Source organism: Crassostrea angulata, chromosome 4 (assembly GCF_025612915.1).
Source record: "Crassostrea angulata isolate pt1a10 chromosome 4, ASM2561291v2, whole genome shotgun sequence".
Taxonomy (NCBI): Eukaryota; Metazoa; Mollusca; class Bivalvia; order Ostreida; family Ostreidae; genus Magallana; species Magallana angulata.
Genome location: NC_069114.1, coordinates 22,171,849 through 22,192,605, shown reverse-complemented (window position 1 = coordinate 22,192,605; position 20,757 = coordinate 22,171,849). Strand labels below are relative to the sequence as shown.

The following is a 20,757-nucleotide window of genomic DNA, read 5'->3' as shown; positions in this document are numbered from 1 at the left end:
TTCCATGGAATGTATACATGTGCACATTTGCAGCCAATGGCGTAGCGCCGTTCATGCAAATGAATACACAGTATTTTGCAAAGCAAAGATCCTAAGACTTTCCTAGTGTTTGAAAGATAACACATCGACTTGCCTCTTAGGCTCAACGGAATAATCTGCATAATTAAGTACCCAATTTTCATCGCAAATTTGTTTGAATCAATATATGGACAAACTATACATTACTTGACTTCCATCTTATTTGCTAAAAGAATAACCTGCCATTTCATGGCGAGGCATAAAAAACAAGCTTAATCTTTGATGTTTTTTCACTTTTTAATTTACAACATAAGTAAACACACTGATTAAATCATCAAAAGAATTCATAATTGATCACAACACTGACTGTAGGCAATTTTTTGTTGTTGCTGAGAGTGATGGCTATATTAGTGGCTACAGTAGAAAAGATATCTGATCTTACAGTTTATTTTTTTTAATGAGAGTGAGGTACCAAATCACTGAGTCAAAAACGAGACCAAAGAGCAACCGTGAAAAATTAGAAGATAAACATGCACAATAGTAAAACACTGAACACAGTATACACATACACTAAAACTCTAATCAAAAGATCAACTTTCTTATATAAAAACAGTAAATCTGTTTTAATAAATCATAAAAATACTCTCAAATACAATAATATGGTTGGTCATTAACTATGTATTGTTTAGTAAGTTGAGATGTATATCAAATTATCAAGAACAGAAATTAATCCTTGTTTGTCTCTCTCTCTATAAATCATAATAAATTACAATCATTACCTGTATTTGACAGTATTTTTACAACTTACCAAAATGATTTTTTAATTTCGTTACATGATATTTGGGTATTGAGCAATATTTTGTATAAATGTTTGGAAAATCCCATATCCAACAAAGAAAAAACAAAACACAATTTAATAATACTGTTTGGTAATCACATATAGCTTAATAAATAACATAATAATTTATCTTGATGATGGATTAGCCAAGTCGAAGACTCTTTTTGGAATAACCCCTTTTAGGGCAGTTTCTTTTACTACAAATGCATCAGGATTAAATTGCACATGATCCATTGATGCTCGAACAACTGGTTTGGATAATTCGCCTACACGACCTGATGCTGTGGCTCGCTTCGCTGCTTTGGAAATTGGCCACATCTCATCTTTTGGAAGCATGTATCCATCAGTTGTTCCTTTAGGTCTTGCAAGCTCTTGACTCCTGGCCTTGGCACTGGCATTCTTAGCTGCTGGAGTCACCTGTGCGATAGATAACATTTCATTATGTACAAACATAGTTCAGTGGAAATGACTTAAGATCTGCGGTTTTTATTGTAAAAGTCTCAATCATTTCCAATTAACACTTGTACTTTGATGGTTTGGGGTTTAAATACAGGAAACTTTTTTACTTAATTTGGATTTGTAAAAAGTCATACAGGCCATTTTGGGTCTCTAAAAGGGCCTTCTGAGCGATTTTTAGGTGTGGCAAGTGTCTGTAGTCGTTCTGAGGCAGACGCACTGAGAGCTGGCCCAGGAATGATGGTTTCTATTTGTCTAGCTGGCTGGAACTCTCTTACAGGATTCCTGTGGGTGGCTAACTGGTTTGTCCGGGGTCTCTCTCCAGCTGACTTTGCCCCCTGTGTGACTGTCCAGATTGGACTGTTCCTACCACAGCTATAGAAAAATTGGCTCCTGCAATGTGTACCCAAAATGCAATTAAATAAATACTGAATTAAGATATAAAAGGACAATGCCAATAATGGGTTAAAGATTAAAGACACTTTTAAAACATTACTAAGACATATGTTGTTAGCATTATAAAGGGACATGTATGGTCATGATTTTTTCTCCTCAATTTTAAAATTTACAATGCTTAACTGAAGTATTTTCAATGGTCAGCCAAAATTCTAATGCCAGTTGTCAAGTTATAAGCGAGATACAGAGCTCATAATTCCAAGCACCTCTATGTTTTTTGTCCACATCTACATGTAGGTTGCTTATTGAATACATTCTCGTCCCATATTGAATTTACTGACCATGTATAAACCATATAAGGTCAACTACAACCCATGTAACGATTACCGTATATCTTACCAAATGCCTTAAAAGTTTGTTTTAATGTTAAAAAGTCAATAAATTTAAAATAATAATATTACAAGTTTCAATTTGAGTACGGAACCTGACATCATAGTGCTCTAAAATGACGTCATAATTAATGCTCAAAAGGATTAATATTTAGTACAGACTATTTATGGAATATACATGGTCTCCACGTGACTGCTGTACGCCAATGATCTTCTTACAATTTAGCAGGAGGCAAGATATTAGTATTTACAACTTATGTAAACAAAAATATGGCAAGAGCATAGTTTAAATACCAAGAAATGCAAGCTTTGTATCTGACCGAAATATTTTGGCTAACCAGTAGAAATACCTTGTGTTAATTATAATTGTAAACATTAAAAATGGAAAGTAGAATTTTTAAAAAAAATATCGTGACCATGCTCCTTTAAGAGACAAGTCTTGGATACTTCATTCAGTTTATTAGTTGCTTTTAAGTTTGCATCTTTTTATCATGTTATATGCTTTATTTCATATTATGAATTTATATGAATAACTAAATGGTTTGAGGTTGATAAAGATTATAGTTTGATATTATCCATTTTGCAATTTTTTATGCATTTTTTAAAGTACACATATAAGGTCAAGTTTTATGAAAACCTATCCAAACTTTATACCTTATTAAACATATGAACTCAAAGTCAATTTTTAAAAAATATGTTGGTCAATAATCAAATTTCCAAGTTTCCTGGACACATTGAAGCCACACTGTTGATATTGAAGATTATCCAGAATACTAAGAATTGAACAACCAGGACCCGCCATTAGAAGTATAGAAGTATCCAATCTGTCTGCTGAGCAAAAACAAATAGGATGTAAAATCCTCACAGCCATTAAGCACTAAACTATTATTATACTTTCATGTTAAATACTGAAATCCGATTGGTTTAGACGCAGTTAATAATCCATTCTATTACCCTCAGCGTTAGCAACACACTTGGCAACGGGTAACACAACGAATTGTTACATGCGCGTAAACTATGCGCGTATGGTTCACCGTATAATTCACGTTTACTTATTTCTATATAAAGGCAGTAAAAAATTCTCTAAAATTAAGACATTCAGTAAAATAAAATAAATAGTGCCTGTTTGGGAGGATAACAGTTGAAATTGACACCCCTCAAAAACCATTGTCAACCTCCGCTTCGCGTCGGTTGACAATAGTTTCCTTGGGGTGTCAATTTCAACTGTTACCCTTCCAAACAGGCACTATTTATATAATAGTAAATAGTTTGTTTATATCATTGTTTTATCATTTATGTTAATTAATTATTTAGAATGTGCACTATATCCAGATCATACTCTAAAAATTGTTGATCTGTTATTTTACACTTTGTTTCAATGAATTACTAATACTTCGAATTAATTTGCACATCTCTGATATGTACACTTGATCTGCAAAACAAAAATTTTCTTTCTTAAAAACTGTAAGAAAACTTATTAGTACAAAAGAAGTACCCTTTGGGCATCGACTTGCCCTCCATTTTCACCGTTTCAATAACCAGATTTTTTCTGCAGAAAATGCAGTTAAATATCTTTTAACTGTTTGAAAATATTGTTAGTTTAAATCCATTTCATTTCCATCCCTTGTAGCTAGGTTTTGTATCTTGGAGGTGACATTAAAAACAAAGAACAAGGGCACCGCAAAGTGGAGCATCCCCTCGCAACATGACTTGTTGTAGGGGAAAATGCATTATTTAGGAAAATACATGTAAATTTTTCAGATTAAAATTTATCAGATCAAAATAAATATGACACAAGTATTTCTAAATACCACTTTGACTTCATATCTATTTTATCCTAATTCCCAAGCTTTGTGGTGTATAAGTTGGGGGAAGAGGGGGGGGGGGGGGTTACATGTACGTGGTTGCACAGTTTTCCTATTCCTTGCAGAAACTCAACACATGTACACATATGCTTTAAAGTTAAATAATTTTAATTCATTAAGTGACATTCATTTTTATAGAAGCATACATAAATGGTCTGTATACTCTATGAAAGGTAGCTGAAGATGTTTGCTCTGATGGACAATTCTGTTGCTTGTGGTTTGTCACATATGAAACAATTTTCGCGTGATAAATGTGCGATATCTGTCAAAGTCTCCTCTGAATTTTGGACTAGTTCAATTATAAGTAATACGGGAAAATTTGTCAGAAAGTCGACTGCTTGTTTCGATGTTGATCGGATGACTTTAATTTCTTGCCCGCTTCAACTTTTACCTACGGGCAATAATCTAACCCTCCAATGTTTTAACTTTACTGTTTTACGATAATTTAAAAAGTATTGAATCAATTGACTTGGAAATCAATAGGGTTTGTCCTTTCACCATGCCAAAGAAGTGTACAAAGTTTGATGAATATTCATTGGAATGTTTTCTTGGAATTTTGCTAAAGAGCTGACAATGGAGACACACACACACACACACACACACACATACATACATACACACACACGCACAGCAGCGATGCTATATCCCCCTCGCAACAAGTTGCACGAGGGGATAATAAGCTTTGGACAGCCTTATGTTCAACTCAATTTCAAACAAACAAATTTAATCAAATAAATTTCATGCAAATAAAGATATGCATGTGAATGCAATTCACACTGCCATAATTTTCTGACTTGACTTTTCCAAAGATCTGGATAGAAATCAATTTACCTTATTTTACATAATATATCATACAGCTAAAAAATTCCTTGCCATGATACATGTACAGAAATGTAAAACATGTTAAATAATCATCAACCATACCAGTTAATGCCACTTTTTATACTATGGACTATAATTAAATCATGCACTTTAGTCCAGATGAGCTATATATAATCCTGACTGATGACTAGTACATGACATTTGTTCATGAGTTTTTTCTTTGTAATTCAATATGTCAGGTTTCGATTACGATCAATTATTAACATTTCTGTCTTCCAAGTGAAAATAAACTTCAGTTTTTGACAGTTTGATTATCCTAAATCAAAAAAAGATATCAATGAAATGGTGACAACGCATGCATCTCAAAGGGGAGTAGGATAGGACATAAAGATGATAGGCATTTTGAAATGAAAGAAATATAGGTAGATTTTAAGTCGATTGTCACACTTTCTTACTGGAAACTGCATGGTGAGGTACATGTATGGACCAGACTGGAAAAAGGGGAAGGATGAGGATAAGGATTTTACACAGAGATGTTTTTTTTAGTGACTTCCGCATTGTTTTCCTAGGAGATTAGCTCAAGGTAACCGCGAAAAAAAGAAAAAAAAATTTATTGGGGGGCAAGTGATATTGGACAGACATTTATTATGAAATGACAGACAGATGGAGTACAAATAAAACAAAATATAAGTTGAAAATCAGAAATAATATAAAAAGAAATAAAGAATTAAATAATCCAATATCAGGGAAACTGCATGTTAAAAGGTAAAAAGCATTAGTGATACATAAGTAGAATTATTTCTTATAAAAATACAAACTTTGGGAACAGTTTCAGAATTTCATCTGGTCCAAAGACAATCCTGTTAGGAGAAAATTATGATATTTCAATTTTTCTGTACATTTGAAGGATTATTGTTCATCAATATGAAATGAAGCGTATGTTAATCAATTCAGTTGTTTTGTGGAAGAAGTATTTTTAAAACGAATCCAAGGGAAAGTCTTTATCTGACCTTTCTTTTTCACTTATATATTTGTTACTGTGTTGATGCTTATATTTTCCATTGTTTGTGGGCCTATTATGAATTGGTGTTTGCTGGTAACTAATTGAATGTTCCAAGAGCTGCAAAAGTCTCGGCTTCATAAGTTTTAATTTCTTTGTCTACTTTTTTTTTCTATGCGATCTTTATGACAATTTTTTGGAAAAATTTACCAACCTTTACTATATAAAGATATTCATGACCACAGAACAGATAGACTGAATAGGACATTGTACTTATTAATATTATACTATAAAATTCTTTTTATTTCAGGGCACACAAGAACATGGACAACTAATTGGTAAACACTTGTTTTTAAAGGAAGTTAATTAATTTACCGGTACCCCAAAATGCATATAGTGAAAGTGTTTGTGAGGTATACCTCTTCTTTTGGTCTTATATATATTGTTTTATAACATTAGATGCTTATGTGTTACGCAAATTGCAAACCATTACTATTGCAGTAGTCATTTCTGATTGACCTGTTTGGTTTAACAAGTATCCATTTCAGGCTTAAAATACAATAGTTGTGGGAATATTGAAATAGCGAAAGGATGACATTTACAGACTGACCAGGGATGTACAGAATGTATGTATTCCGAATTCATCAGTTGTGCCTCTGTAAGTGTTAAATTCTAGGGAGGCGATAAAATAATTATTCTTTGATCAATTGAAGGCCATATCATGAAGGAGGCTGGATAGGTAAACAAATTAACCATTAGATCTGCCTTTAACTTTTAAGATTTTATTTGTTTAGCTATAAACTACTACAGTTGAACTTTGATATCTCAAATGATATCTTGAATACGGTGGATATGTCAAAGTGATATATTTACATTCTACTGTGTTTTTCCATTAAATTCCGTGATGGTTAAATGCCTCTAAATGCAACACCTATTCACTGCGTATGAATTTACGAGTAATTTACATAAGTAGTTCTCAAACAGTGATTTCTATGTTATCGGTTAAAAAATGTATTTCATGAATGTTGTCAAAACACCATGTTTTATAATTATTCGACAAAAAAGTTGACTTTATTGTAAAAAGCAACATTTCAAGAGTTATTTATCATGGATTATATTTTCATGCTCGTCGATCTCATCTCAACAGTCTATGTGAAAACCAGTTTAAACCGGTTTTACAAAACAGCTGTTCTTGCTGTTACTTATTCACTCCCTCCGTGATCTGCACTTAATATCGATTTATTTAAGTAAACAATTGATTTCTTCAGTAACGGAATGTAAATATAAGCATTAAATGATTTATTTTTGACGTCGTCGTGTCAATAACTGCCGTCAGGTGAACAGACAAATTATCATAACGCGCTAACGCGCGTTATTCAATTTGTCTGCTCACCTGACGGCAGTTATTGACACGACGGCGTCAAAAATAAATCATTTAATGCTATATTATAATTCCCAACCACTTTTTTAAAAGTATTTTACCCTTGATATTTTGAATACTTGGATATTTCGAAGTTTTTAAACAGTCCCATCTAGTTCAAGGTAACAAAGTTTTACTGTATTTAGTATAAAAAAATCCAAATTATCTTATCTTTTATATTTGGGTATTTACCATTATAAAGCTCTTCTTCCAAAGGAGATTAATACAGTCTAAAAATGGCCACAACCATCAAGCCCTCTTTAGCTACCATTACATATTCTTTCTAGATTTTGCATCTAGAAAGATGACATATTCCGGAGAAATAAAAGAGTAACACACCTATCTTCCTTATAGCCAGAATGGAAAGCTTTGGGATTAGCTAGGAGCTGCACTCTCTGAGATGCTTCTTGCTGGGTCCTAGGTGGTGCATCCCATATCTGTGAAGGCCTCCCACAGCTGTATAAAAATAACGGCCTGAAAAAGAAAGCAAGCAATGCAAGAATAATCAAATTAATGAATAATTCTAATTGTATTCAACGATGTAAATAAAACATCTTCAAATATACCGGTAAGTAAAAAGAAACAGTAAAGAAGAGTTTCAATAAGTTTCTTCACGAGATTAAAAGCCATTGCTCACCTTAGATAAACAATATCTAGCAACATATATTAGACCCAATACCTACATGTAGTCACCTACATGTAACTGTGAAATTATGATTTATTTAAAACAATTGAATATTTTCTTTGGATTTTCATAGGGGCATGAATTTAAGTTTGAGAGCATTGCAGAAAAAAAAATTTTATTAGTCAAGTATGTGGAAGATTCCCCATATTGGTGAATGGATCCTTGTAAACAAAATTTAGAGCAACTTTTTTTTACCTACTTTCGAAGATAATATAATCCTTTTGAAAACATTTGAGAGTTCCTTCCATACACAAACTTGTAGTCTTTTTTAAGTTTGTAAGACCTTGTAACACCTGAACTAGGATTATCAATCAAATCTTTATATTTCTCATAAAGACACCGAAATTCCTCCTCCTCCTCATCTGGAGAACTCATATTGCTCCTCTCCTTTAGCTAAAAGTTGTTTTATTGAACTCCATACTTCTTCATATTTTTTTCATGACTAGTAGAAAGGGCACCGGGTTACATTGTTGCTAACAGCAGTTGGAGTCATTTTACTCCGAGTGGATCAGGGTATTAGGATTAAACATGCATGCAGGATTTTACTTATTAAAATCTTAATGTTATGGTCATTTACTATGTCGCATTAGTTTAAATACTTTACTTTATCAATGCATAGGTCATTTGTCAGATTACTAAATTGTTACTGTACAGAAGTTCAATCAAGCGAGAGGAAAGATCATGTATATCATGATTAGCTTAATTTGTAGCACACTGTGGTTGATTATAGAATCTGTAGAAAACATAAAAAATATAATACAAAATCTGATTTTTTAATCAGCACTAAAATAGTTTTATGAGTTTAACTTACAATAGTATATTTGGTAATTTTAAATTCTTTTCTTCAGTTTTATTTCTGAATCATTAATATCATGTCTTTATATATGTATTGTTTAAGTATTGTTCAAAAAACAAAGTTAATACATGTAATAATACAAGATACATATAAATATATATAACTTTACTTTGTTCAAGTAGTTTAAACGAAAGAAAAAACAAGAGATGTTTGTGAAACACTTAATTATGCCCCCCTCCCTTGGAAACATCCACAAAGAAAATGAACGGAAACTGCAAATAATATTGAAATTTTTCTACGTCAAAGGGGCATAACTCTGTTCAAAATTGCTCGATCATACCCCAAATCGAACTTTTAATACCTATGATTAATGTGTATACCAAATTTCATTTCAATACATGCAACCTCGGCGAAGAAAATGATCGGAAACAATTGTTGTACCGACCAACAGACAAATGGACAGCAGCAAAGCAATATGCCCTCCCTTCTTCGAAGGAGGACATAATTAGCAAGCTAGAATACATTATACAATGGCTTCAATCTAAAATTCTCAGAAAATACTTGAATTGACATTTTCTTGTATGCACACCTACACATTGTGTAAGAGTTGCCCCGTACATTTAATGACTACTTGATCTAATTGATTTAGTATTAAATGAGATAGAGAGAGAGAGAGAGAGAGAGAGAGATGGAGATGTATATGACTATAATTCAATATAATTGAATATATATTTCCAATCATGATCTTGAAATATGTGATCACCAGTAAGCTAAAATATTTCAAGTATATGTTTCCTTTTTTACAATTAGATAGCTTGGTAACTTTTCCACTTGTGATTTATTTGTATAGAATAACAGTTATGGAATCAAAATTTCATGGTTATGTAATGTACTTCTATACACAATTTCTCCTATTTACATATTAAAAAGATTTATAAAATTCTCTGCAGAATTTAATTCTATATATCAAAGAGAAAACCAAAGTACATGTACTAGAAACATGTCAAAATACAGATATGTAGGATGTAAAAAATTAAATTAGTTATCAATAATAAACATCATTACATACCTTCCCTTTGAGTCCACAGTGGAGAAATCCTTTTTAGGTGTGGCAAGCTGTTCTACCCTCTCGCTTGCCTTTTGGATATTAGGGTTAAGAGGCCAAAGCATCTCTTGGGTTCCCCACATAACATTGGGACTAATATAAGAAATGAAATTTGTAGACATGATAATTTTTTTTTTTTGCAATATGATCATTATCTTGTTTATTGACTAGAACATATTTCATTGCAAAAGGCAATTCAAAGGATCAGATAAAAGTTCTTATGGTATAAAATCAAATGGAGTATACTTTGTCCAAACCCTTCTCTAAGGACTCTGGTAATTGCCTAAATTTGATCCAGCAGGCATTTTCTGACAAACCTTTCATGAATAACTCTTAAACTCCAGATGGAACTCAACATTTTACAATAAATTATCAGTGTTGAAATGCCAACCCTAATTAAAAATGCATGAATTTTAAATCTTGTTTGACCATGCACGCCCTCAACTGCTTGAAAACCAAAGTTAGTTCTTTCAAATTGCCTTTTTCATATATTTATGGTATGGTACTGTAACATTGGTTTTTTATAAAAGGGAAAATCTTGAATTAACAATGTTCTAATTTATCATGCCATATATCTATAGTGGTAATCAGGTTCCGTTTCCTGCAGTTAAACTATATACCACTTTTTTCAGATAAGATGTCAAAATTTACATCAAGGACCAACTGACTTCAGTAATTCATTTTGCCTGGTTTTGTAGTTTAATAACAATGTAAAACTTGTGAGATCAAAGCCCGGCCTCATCACATACCTTACCTGAACCACAAGAGAATCTACGTTTCTTTAACAGAGTGGTCATAATTAATTATGCAGCTATGTCTTAATTTAGCAAATAATTTAGTTTAGTTCATTGAAAAAGTTTACTAATAAAAAAATATGAATACCATAATATGTTTGAAGTGGAATTCCATAATACTTGCCCAACATTGGTGAAGTATCCAATTTTAATATCCTTTGGTCGAGAGAGTTCCATTAATCTTTCCCTGTGAAGATAATAAAAAAAATACAATGGTATTTAATGTGTAGGGTTCTGTTGACCACATCACTCACCTGAGCAACAATAGCCATAATAAAATCAGCTTTATGGAGTCATATACCCTGTACAAAATATCTTGACAATGTAAAACAAGAGAAAACAACCTGTAAATGTGACAGCAAACTGGGTTTTCTTTTGTGTGAAAAGTATCTATAATCCATTTCTCAACCCTGAATTGATAAGCACTACCTATCCAGAGTAATTGGGTACAACTCAATATGCAGTATTTTGCCAAAAAAAGTTTGACAGCTGGGTTTTTTTCATAAATTATCAAAAATCAAAATCCAAGTAATAGAACTCGTTTCAAAATTTACTGTCAATTTTCCCACTTGATGAGAGTCAAAGTTTATGTCAGCAGCTCGCTAGACTCAGTCGGCCGGTCGCTTCGCCAGCATCAAAGACATGCCCCCGCCACAACAGCGCATGCACTTGAATCAGTGCATTTGCATTAAAAATTGTGTACTGCAGATCAAAAAAACTATTTTTTCCCTTAGACCGTATATACAACTAATATTTGAAATTATTCTTATGCTTGGAATGACTTTATTCAAATATATGTCAAAAAGAGAGAGAGAGAGAGAAAAAGCGAACCAGCTAGCTCTAATGGGGTCGTAGGCATGGGAGTTTTGGTGGCATTACTTTGATGCCAGGGAAGCGATTGACGCCTGGATTTATAACGAGCTTTTGACGAAAACAAGATTGTCACCAAGTGGGAAAATTGACAGCATTTTGAAATGAGCTCTATGCACATCTCTGATATGTGTACAATTGATCTGCAAAACTACAACTTCCTATCTCGAAAACTGTAGGAGTTTTTCGTACAATATGCTCATGTGGATACAAATACATGTAATCTGAATGAATCACGACATCTATAGTCCTGTAATCACTAATGATCAGGAATTAAAAGTTGATTGTCTTTTAAGAATTTTAGTTCTGATCCAAACAATGATGAATCAATCCTCTTCCAAGATAATATTTGAAAGCAAACAGAAGTAAAGTACTTTAAAGTCACATATCTGAAATGAATGACAGTTACTATGGTCTCGAGAGAAAAAATTAAAAACAAAACTGTAGTTTCACTATATGTTGTGATAAAAATCAAAAATTTTTAATAAACACATTTAAGGTTTCTACTGACCGAAATCATCATTAATCCCATGAATGGTGTCAGAAATCTTGGACATTTTGTGTACACAGATACATAATAATAGCAATATAATTCAAATTTCAATCCTTAGTCATTTCTTCCCAAAATTAATGCATTTAGTTATTCCCCCACCCGATCCTTTGGAAATTTGAAGCAACCCCCACCCACCCACGCACACAAACACAGATGTTTATGATTAAAACATATTTTTGGGCTTGTTAAAAAAATCATCAAATTGTTTTATTATGTGGAGTATAATAAATACAGTAAATTCTTTTTTTATTGAAAAGTAATCAACTCACCCAATGATTAAGTCCTGTTGATATAAACTATCAGATTGAACAAACTCTGGAATCATATACCCCTCCATAGTGCCCATGCTAATAACACTGTAACTTATTTGACTGTCTTGGTATGGGTATTCTACCTTCTAATTCTGTATAGCTGACAGGACTTAATTCAAGTCCATTGATAAACTTATGTGCCACAGGAGGTATTTTAATGATGAATGAATGCCAAGAGGCTTTTAAAAATATAATCAATATTTTCATTAAAAAGTATTCTAGTTAGTTTTTCTAATTAGATATCATCTTCCAGTTATGATGAATGAATTGTAAATGATAATTTACAAGAACATGCAGGAACAACTCTCTCTCTCTCTCTCTCTCTCTCTCTCTCTCTCTCTCTCTCTCTCTCTCTCTCTCTCTCTCTCTCTCTCTCTCTCTCTCAGAAGCTCATATTGTTTTTCTCTAGAAACAGTGAGTCCCTATGAAAAAGGTTTCCTCCTTGAAAAAGTTTGAACTATATTATTAAAGTCAATATGAGATGCAGTATAAATATATCAATCAGCATTATTATAGGCAAAAGCATTTACCCACAAGAACAAAACCCCATTTAATTTATTGAATTTGTGCAATTGATTAATCTTTACAATGATCCCATGCAAGGTTTGATTAGACATTAGATGCAATTTAAACCAGTTGACATTCTGCGATTAAATATATTGGATAAGACATGCTTTTGAATTAGTTGACTGATTGTAAAGCCTTGAACAAAAGGAATTTAACACATGAAATGTATGAATGCAAGAACTTGTCGCACTGACTGGAAAAAGACATATTTACATGTCATGCTCTTGTTAACTCCAATACAACCTACAGTACTTTAGAGCATGACATGCACAGTGCATTGAACAGGGTACTGAGGGATATAAACTGTAGGCAACATTGAACAGGGTACTGAGGGATATAAACTGAGGGCAACATTTCTCTGGTTGTAAAAGCATCACAAATCAATCTTGTCCTAATCTTATTCTGAATACAACCAACATTTAATATATCAGAATTAGCACTACTTTTCTTAACTTTATTATATATTTTGTAACATTTGCTCTCGTTTTCTGAAGAAGAAAAAAATGGTAACCTATTTGTTCGTTAAATCTTTCATCTGAGATTACAAATGACTGACCCTGATCCAACCCTGTTATTTCAATAAGAAAATAATTTTTGTGACAATGTATGAACTACTTACAGCCAGAGTCATCAGCAATAAGTATATAAACCTCCCTTATTTCAGGAAAAAGTGAAAACAAATATATAACTGCTCAACTGATAAAATTTTGATCATTAATACAGTATTTTAATGCACTTTTACTCATGTAAGATGAAAAATCTATATTAGGTTCAGAGAGAGAGATGTAAATTAGTATAACTAGTAAAAGGCTTTCTTTGGAGGTTCACTTAGGCAATCTATGAAAGTTACAAGTAATCATTTCAAAAACTACAACTGTCCAAGAAGTACTCAAACCAACTGCCGGGCCTCTTTCAACCTTTATCTGGTCAATACATGTATCTGTGACCTGGCCTGATCGTCTCTGGACCCTCATCTGAGTTCAGAGGGAAAGACAGATGGACATTACTGTCAAACTAGCTATTGTGGATTCATCAATATTCGTTGAATACCAGTTTTCGTGGATTTCGTTTTTAAGTTGATCCACAAATTTAAATGTTCATTGAAGTACATTAGATTTTACTATTAAACAAGAGTTTCCTATATACGCGAGACGTTAGAAATCAAAGTTGTTGTGTTCACATGTTTGAGTGAACATGGAATTAAATTTGGATGTTACCGTTGATCAAACAAGAACATTTTATTTAACCTTTTTAAAAATAAAAGGTGCATGCGCCAAAATTTAATTCTGCAAATGAATTAGCACTTGCATTTGTGCTAAAATATATATGCGCCAAATTTTTTTGCTTAACAGTAATGATTCCAATATACCTCTCCCAAACTTCATTTATAATGGGTATAAACTTCTTTAAATGCTTAATTACCTTCATATCCCACATGAACAATCAAAGAAAACATTTGATGATTTAAATCAACAGCAAAAGAAAAAGAAATTCTTCACAAAATAATAATATTTGAAATGACACTTGAGTACTTGACTACTTGTGTTGTTAAAAGTCACAGATGTGGACACAAATTTAAAGGGGGAGGGTAACCAACTTAAAAATAGCCTTAAAAGTAAACAAAATAAACATAAAGAAAAGGGAAAGGTTTTGAAGAAGACAATTTAGAATTCCTAAGCCAGCTGCTTTTGATTCTATTAGTTCTTAAAACTATTGTAGTAACTCTATACTTTAAACTTATATACAGTCATTTATAATATATAGAAATTATGAATCAAAATCAGCTATTAATAAAAGATAAGCCTGGGTCTCTGCAGCAAACAAATTTACTACCTTTTGAAAAATAAATATTCTTTGACTAGGAAAGTAGCAAATCATAAAACCAATGCCAAAAGAATCAATTTGTGTCTTACCTGCCAGATTGCCTTATCCGTTCGAATTCACCTATAGAATTAAAAAAAATAATTTTTCATTAAACTTCATTTTATTCCATCCAAGGTAATGTCAAGCACAATGATTTATGATAGATGTATATGGAAAAAAAATGGCTGGGCCACAAATTGTATGTTAATTTCTCTGTTATATTGTAACTACATGCACAGGATTTTCTTTGTTATCAATAAATGCACCTAGTGATGCCCCCACCTCTGTCCAACCCCCCAAATCCAATAAAAAACCCGTCACTATGAATAGGGGGGTCGAGCCCCGACCGGACGGGGACCACATTGTGCCACTGAGTCAGCATCCCATCGCCTATAGTCCAAACACTTCTACTTTTCAAGCTCTCAACATTTAGCTGCAAGTAAGGTCTACCAAGACTAATGTATGGAAATACTTTGGATGCTAGCCATAAGTGAACAATAGACCCTAGGAGCGATTTTGTATAGGGTGTTAGACTGACAAGTCCAAGATAAGCAATTTGCTGAGTGGTAAATGTGTGTTTTATAGACCATATTAAACTGGGGGCTGTTTGAATAGTGATTGATAGTGCGGTGGTATTAGTAACAAAAAATGTGCAACACAAATCACGCACAACCAGTGCTGTTTCTATTACATGACTGACTGAACACAATTGAAGAGAGACACAAAAGAGAAACACTTGTCGAGAACAATTAATTCATTTATTTTTTAAATTCATCCCTTCCTGTAAACAATCTTTAAAGTCTTACTGATCTTATTTCTTTCTCCTAGTCTATATACAACCCTTTTTTAAAGCATAGGCACTTGAAGTTGGAAGTGGGTAAAAGCATTTCTTTTTCTCAATACCAGAAAGTAAACAAGAAACTGATTATTTTCTTTATAAGCACTTTTTTTTTAAATAGCCCATTTCTAATATTTATATTTACATATACGATATGTGTAAATTTAAAGTCATTTAAAAAAAGAAAAGAAAATTTAACAAACCCTCCACTTTTATGTCACTCTGCATTCTTTGCAGGAAAAAAATACATCTGTTTGATAGCAGAAGGTTGAACACTGATTACTTCTGAGACTGGCAATGATCAATTAATTCTGGTTTCAAAACTGGGGGGCTCAATATTTTGTAGGGGTAATATAGGGGTAATATTTGCCCCCCCCCCCCCCCCCAATTTGGAAACAATGCTATGAACCTGTAAAATAATAAGGATTGCTAATATACAGCAGTGTACATGTAGTATGTGGTGTAAATTATCCTGCCTCTCTAAATAGCCTTGACCACATAACTACAGTATGTCCACTCATCACTGTGAATGTCATTTTCTCTCTTAACTGCTTTATTTTTGCATGCCATTATTAATATTTTTTCATGAATATACACATACATATTAACAAAGAATAATTATTAATTCGAAATAAAATTATTTAGCAATGATCATTAAACAATTTGAACATGTTATATTTAAATCTTTTGTGGCATTGATGTTGGTTCAAGGGAAGTGTCAATGATGAGGGATAAAGTCATGAAAAGGGAGCACCCGCAGAGACAATGTTTCCTCATTCCACCCAATTGGAAGAATGCCAGGCAAATTACTTACAATGGAGACTGGACCCCCCCCCCCCCTTTTAAAGTTCAATTTACATGCAAATGTTTTTAATTAATATGCCAACCCCCTCCCAGCAAACCAGATTGAAAAAAAATTAACCCAGGAAAAAATTTATGCAGTACATGTACTCAATGGAGCAAAAGTTAAGTTTTTCAACACGACCATCCATATTTTCAGACAAAGCAAAAAACTAAAAAAAAAAAAAAAAATTGATGGAAGCTGGAACCCTGGGACAGAGAGGAGCCCACAAGCAGGTACATTTAACCCTGCAATTTTCTTAACGAAAAAATATTAATTTCAATCAGTACACACACACACACACAGAAATCACAGATGTCAATACTTGTTGATATCGATAACAGATATCAGGATTTCCAGGTGGACTTTATGGAAAGTTGGTGAAAAAATGATGAAAAGAAAAGAAATCAAGCAATGAAAGTCCCATTACAACATTTATACAAGATTAATCAAAGAGGGCAAGGTTCTGGAATTTAAAACCAAACATTTCAAAGAAGTTGCACTCGTACAAACCTTCTTCGTCTTCCTTGTCAAGTGAATATAGAGGTTTACCTAAAATTGCGCGTAATACAAAAATATATAATTTTTTATAAATTTGAACACTTCTACCTGAACATCATGTATTATCACTGTTACCATTATATTACAGGGCAGTAATCAGTATCCTATTAATTACAAATATAATAAGGCTATATATATATTGATATGACTGTGTATTAATATGTGTTATTTCTCTGCTTACGCAAACTAAAATATTGCTATTTTATGATTTATCACTTTTACTGTAATAGTTAGTATTCCACCATAGAAAATCGAACAAAAATTAGAGGTCATAAATGAAAATATCATAGAAATGCTCCCTATCAGAAGCTGGGCCTTTAATTAATATAGTCTTTATAGATAAAAGATCTCACATTTTTAAAACATGTTTAGTTAACAATCTGCTTACATTGATTTTAAATACTCTGAATAATTTGATTCATATCAATAAATGCATTCTTAGTTGTTTTGAAAATTTTCTTTGACTTTTTCCCCTCCTTTGTTTAAAAGTTTTGAAAATTTTATGAGACGTTCAAATAAAGCCACTAGGGTATGTGCCTAATTTCCGACAGCCAACTTGTAAACCCGAAATGCAGGATTATGTGCATTATTGATTTTGTAGCGTTTATTACTGCAGTAGTTTTACCTGTATACATTATTAAGTTCATTGGGGATCAATGAAGCAGACCTACACAATCCAACAATGCATTTAAACTTTCTTAATCCGTTTATTCTAGACGTCTAGCTGTTTTCGTTCAGTTTGAATTCAATACACGCGTCCATTTATATTTCTTTCTTATTTTTTTTTCGAAATCAATTAAGATATCATATCGACGCCGATTCACCAAGAATCAAAAGTATTTATTCAAATTATTATTCTCTATTTGTTCAAAGTTCATATACATGTATATTACATAAGATGACATGCAACTGCATATCATATGATTACAACAAATGTGAAATATATCTTCTATTAAAACTTTCCAATACATATCCGAAGCTTATTCACTCAGTTTAACATACCTCTGACACCAACATCGGCTGCCATTTTTTCTTCCTATCTTTAAATACGAATTTTAGTCTTAACACATGGCTTTAGAACTATAGAGGGAAAGTGAGCCACTCTCCCATTGAAACAGCGCGTAGCAACGACCTTTGACATCGTCACATGACGTAACAATGCCCTGTTCACGTACAAGCTGTGTTGATTTTTCCCACACTCAGGACATTGTCGCATGTTCATTTTTTAAAAATGTTATGTCAAAAAGAAATATTCATATTTAATTACAGAGATTGAATAGTACGAAATATCTGACGTTCTCCTGGCCTTTTAACGAGTTTGATATTTTGCTAATAAGTAAAATAATCAAAATCGTTAAAAAAAAAAAAGCCAGGAAAACGGCATATCTTTTGGACTTTTTTTTTTTTTAATTTTTAAGCTCATTTTTCCATCGTTATACTAAACCTACAACCTCTACATATGTTACATATGTACGTCAAACAGTGTTTCGGAGGAATTTTTGTAGACCGTAATAAAAGTACCCAACAATATAATTTTTTTAGCAAATTTAGCATCCGCAAAATTCAAGCGTTGCGAGTAAAAAAAATCCTGTGGATTTTTTTTCAAAGAGGAACTTTTTTAGCAAACCCTGTATCCTTGGACATGTATCCTGTTAAGAATTACACTGATCGACACTTCTGTAATTTAGTTCTTCGTATTTTGGCGAAAGTTATATTCCCCTGTAGATATTTACATCACTATGCTATAAAATTATTACTGGAGTAATAATTACACCATGCAACGTAATCTTTGAATAAACTGTCAAGTCCTCCAACTGTTACTCTCCCAGAATATTGCCAATGTGGATCAGTATAGGATTCCTGAAATCCTGTTGTTGTGTGCAACAAAAAAACCATGCACAAAATGTTTACAAACCTTTTAGATTTTACTCAAATATTGTTGAATGTCATCTACTTTTGTTGAGGTGATGAATCAATAGAATACCAACATTAAATAACACATTTTCCTTTGTTTCAATTAAAAAAGGATTTGTTCGAAACTGCACGGTCGATTACCTGGTAGTAATGGCTATTTATGTATATAATTATCTACATGACCTCCAGTATACTTGTATACATTGATCTTAGTGTGTGTTAAGTTTAATATATTATGCATGCTAAAACTAAAACTATGGAACACTTGACCAGGGGTCCCCCCCCCACCCCCCCCCCCCCGGTCTTAGACTTAAGGTCTCTACCTCAGCCTCAAAGTATCTTTTTCATCATAAAAATGTAAATCATCCTTCAAACTTTGTAAATGAATAGAAATAAAAAGAAATTTAATTACTGATGGTACCAATGCATTTTACGAAGTTATTGCAATTTCGCCCACTATGGATTTATTGGAATAAATATACAAGTTAAGATCATTTAATTAAAAAAAATCGGCTGTACCGGTGCATCGGTGGGTCGAACCCCTTTCACAGTGTATAGTAGTTCTACGTGAAACCAATCTTTTTTTGTTGTCTTTTTATTGATCAATCATTCAAATTATACAACAGCAACGATCATAATGAGTCAAATATCACAGCATTATTTATAGTTTGACATTTTACATATATTCATTAAGAAATAAACAATAATACTCCTTCTATTTCTTTCAACAGAGGACTTTTTTTCAAAAACTTAAACAAAAAACCCCAACACTTTTCAGTTGTTATACGTAAAACAAATCAGCTACTGAGCTAAGTAGTTTGTTGATTCCTTGCATGTAAAATTAACACTTCACAACTCATTATATTTGTCTACACAAAAGACAGGTTTGTGGTACGAATAACAAATATTCCGGATAATTTAGAACCGTTTAAACAAGAGCATGGACTTTGGGCTGGCCCCGCCGTCACCAACTTTCCTCAAGTCAATACTCAGCCTCAAATCTGAGGTTTGACCTCAAATTTATGCACTTTTCTTTACAGGATTTGAGTTGAGGAATGAGTTGAGGGATTTAAAAATTTTGGTGATGGTGGAACCAGAACGTGACTAACTCCGATTTGACGAAGGCGAGGTCTACTCATGATTAACTGTCCAGTCATTGGCTAATAGATATGAATATACTGAACGCAACGAAACTCGCCCGACTTCACCCAGAGATGTATGTTTCGCTGAAACAATGTAAATTTTACACAGAAGAGCAGATATTGGCGAGCAACTTTCCGGTTTTGACAGTCTATGAATATTAACGAAACTCTACCATATTGACGAGCTCCTATTAGCGAATTAGAAGAAAGCAGGCCAATATTTGACAGCTTGTTGTGATAAGCAAACTAGATAGTAACAGGCCACAGAAAGTCCAAGCTCTTGTTAAAACGGTTCTAGAGTTATCGAACATTGCTGAGGATCGGAGATGTTTATTTTATACTGATGAGCTATATTGCCCAAAGTTGTACTTTTTGAATAAACATAGAATTACCTATCTATATTTACTTGTTATGCAATATTGAAATCGATTCCATACAGATTAAACCGAAAGTTGTAACATGTAATTAGAGAAATTTGGTAAGTTGCTAAACTTGTGTTCGAGTCATTTGCATTTTAATAAATTTCACAACTTTCATTTATTTATTTTTAAATTACACCAAGAAGTGTCTTGGATTCATTTACAACTAATCTCAATGTTGATCTGATCTTGATATTATTGTCACTTTAAAGTTCAATTATCCAAAAAGCAAACAAAAAAATCCACCTGGGGTCAATTGGTAAAAAAGATTTTTGACGCCCTGGCACCCGACGG

The 20,757-nt window shown here is 32.7% G+C and overlaps 1 protein-coding gene across 8 annotated transcripts; it reads right to left on the bottom strand.

Moving 5' to 3' along the window:
- Positions 1-296: 296 nt before the first annotated feature.
- On the bottom strand, positions 297-18,109 carry LOC128181081 (testicular haploid expressed gene protein-like). Of its 8 annotated transcripts, none has more exons than XM_052849338.1 (9): positions 17,991-18,106; positions 16,941-16,979; positions 14,799-14,829; positions 10,673-10,771; positions 9,755-9,883; positions 7,544-7,678; positions 5,603-5,644; positions 1,450-1,705; positions 297-1,273 (listed from the first exon to the last, which is right to left on the bottom strand). In XM_052849338.1, exons 1-9 carry the CDS (start codon positions 18,013-18,015, stop codon positions 983-985), a joined length of 1,047 nt encoding a protein of 348 aa, XP_052705298.1. In that variant the 5' UTR covers positions 18,016-18,106; the 3' UTR covers positions 297-982. The 8 variants fall into 8 exon arrangements, with proteins under 8 accessions (XP_052705298.1, XP_052705302.1, XP_052705303.1 ...); XM_052849342.1 differs by having other exon boundaries at positions 10,709-10,771; positions 17,991-18,105; XM_052849343.1 differs by lacking the exon at positions 16,941-16,979 and having other exon boundaries at positions 17,991-18,109.
- Between the last annotated feature and the right edge of the window lie 2,648 nt (positions 18,110-20,757).

Coding starts and splice junctions, on each gene's coding strand:
- LOC128181081 (XM_052849337.1), bottom strand. CDS start 15,130: ATGCTGACTCAGTGGCACAATGTGGTCCCCGTCCGGTCGGGGCTCGAC. Junction 14,830..15,030: donor ATTTGGGGGGTTGGACAGAG/GTGGGGGCATCA, acceptor TTAATTCTATAG/GTGAATTCGAACGGATAAGG. Junction 5,645..7,543: donor TCTGGCTATAAGGAAGATAG/GTGTGTTACTCT, acceptor TTCTCCTAACAG/GATTGTCTTTGGACCAGATG.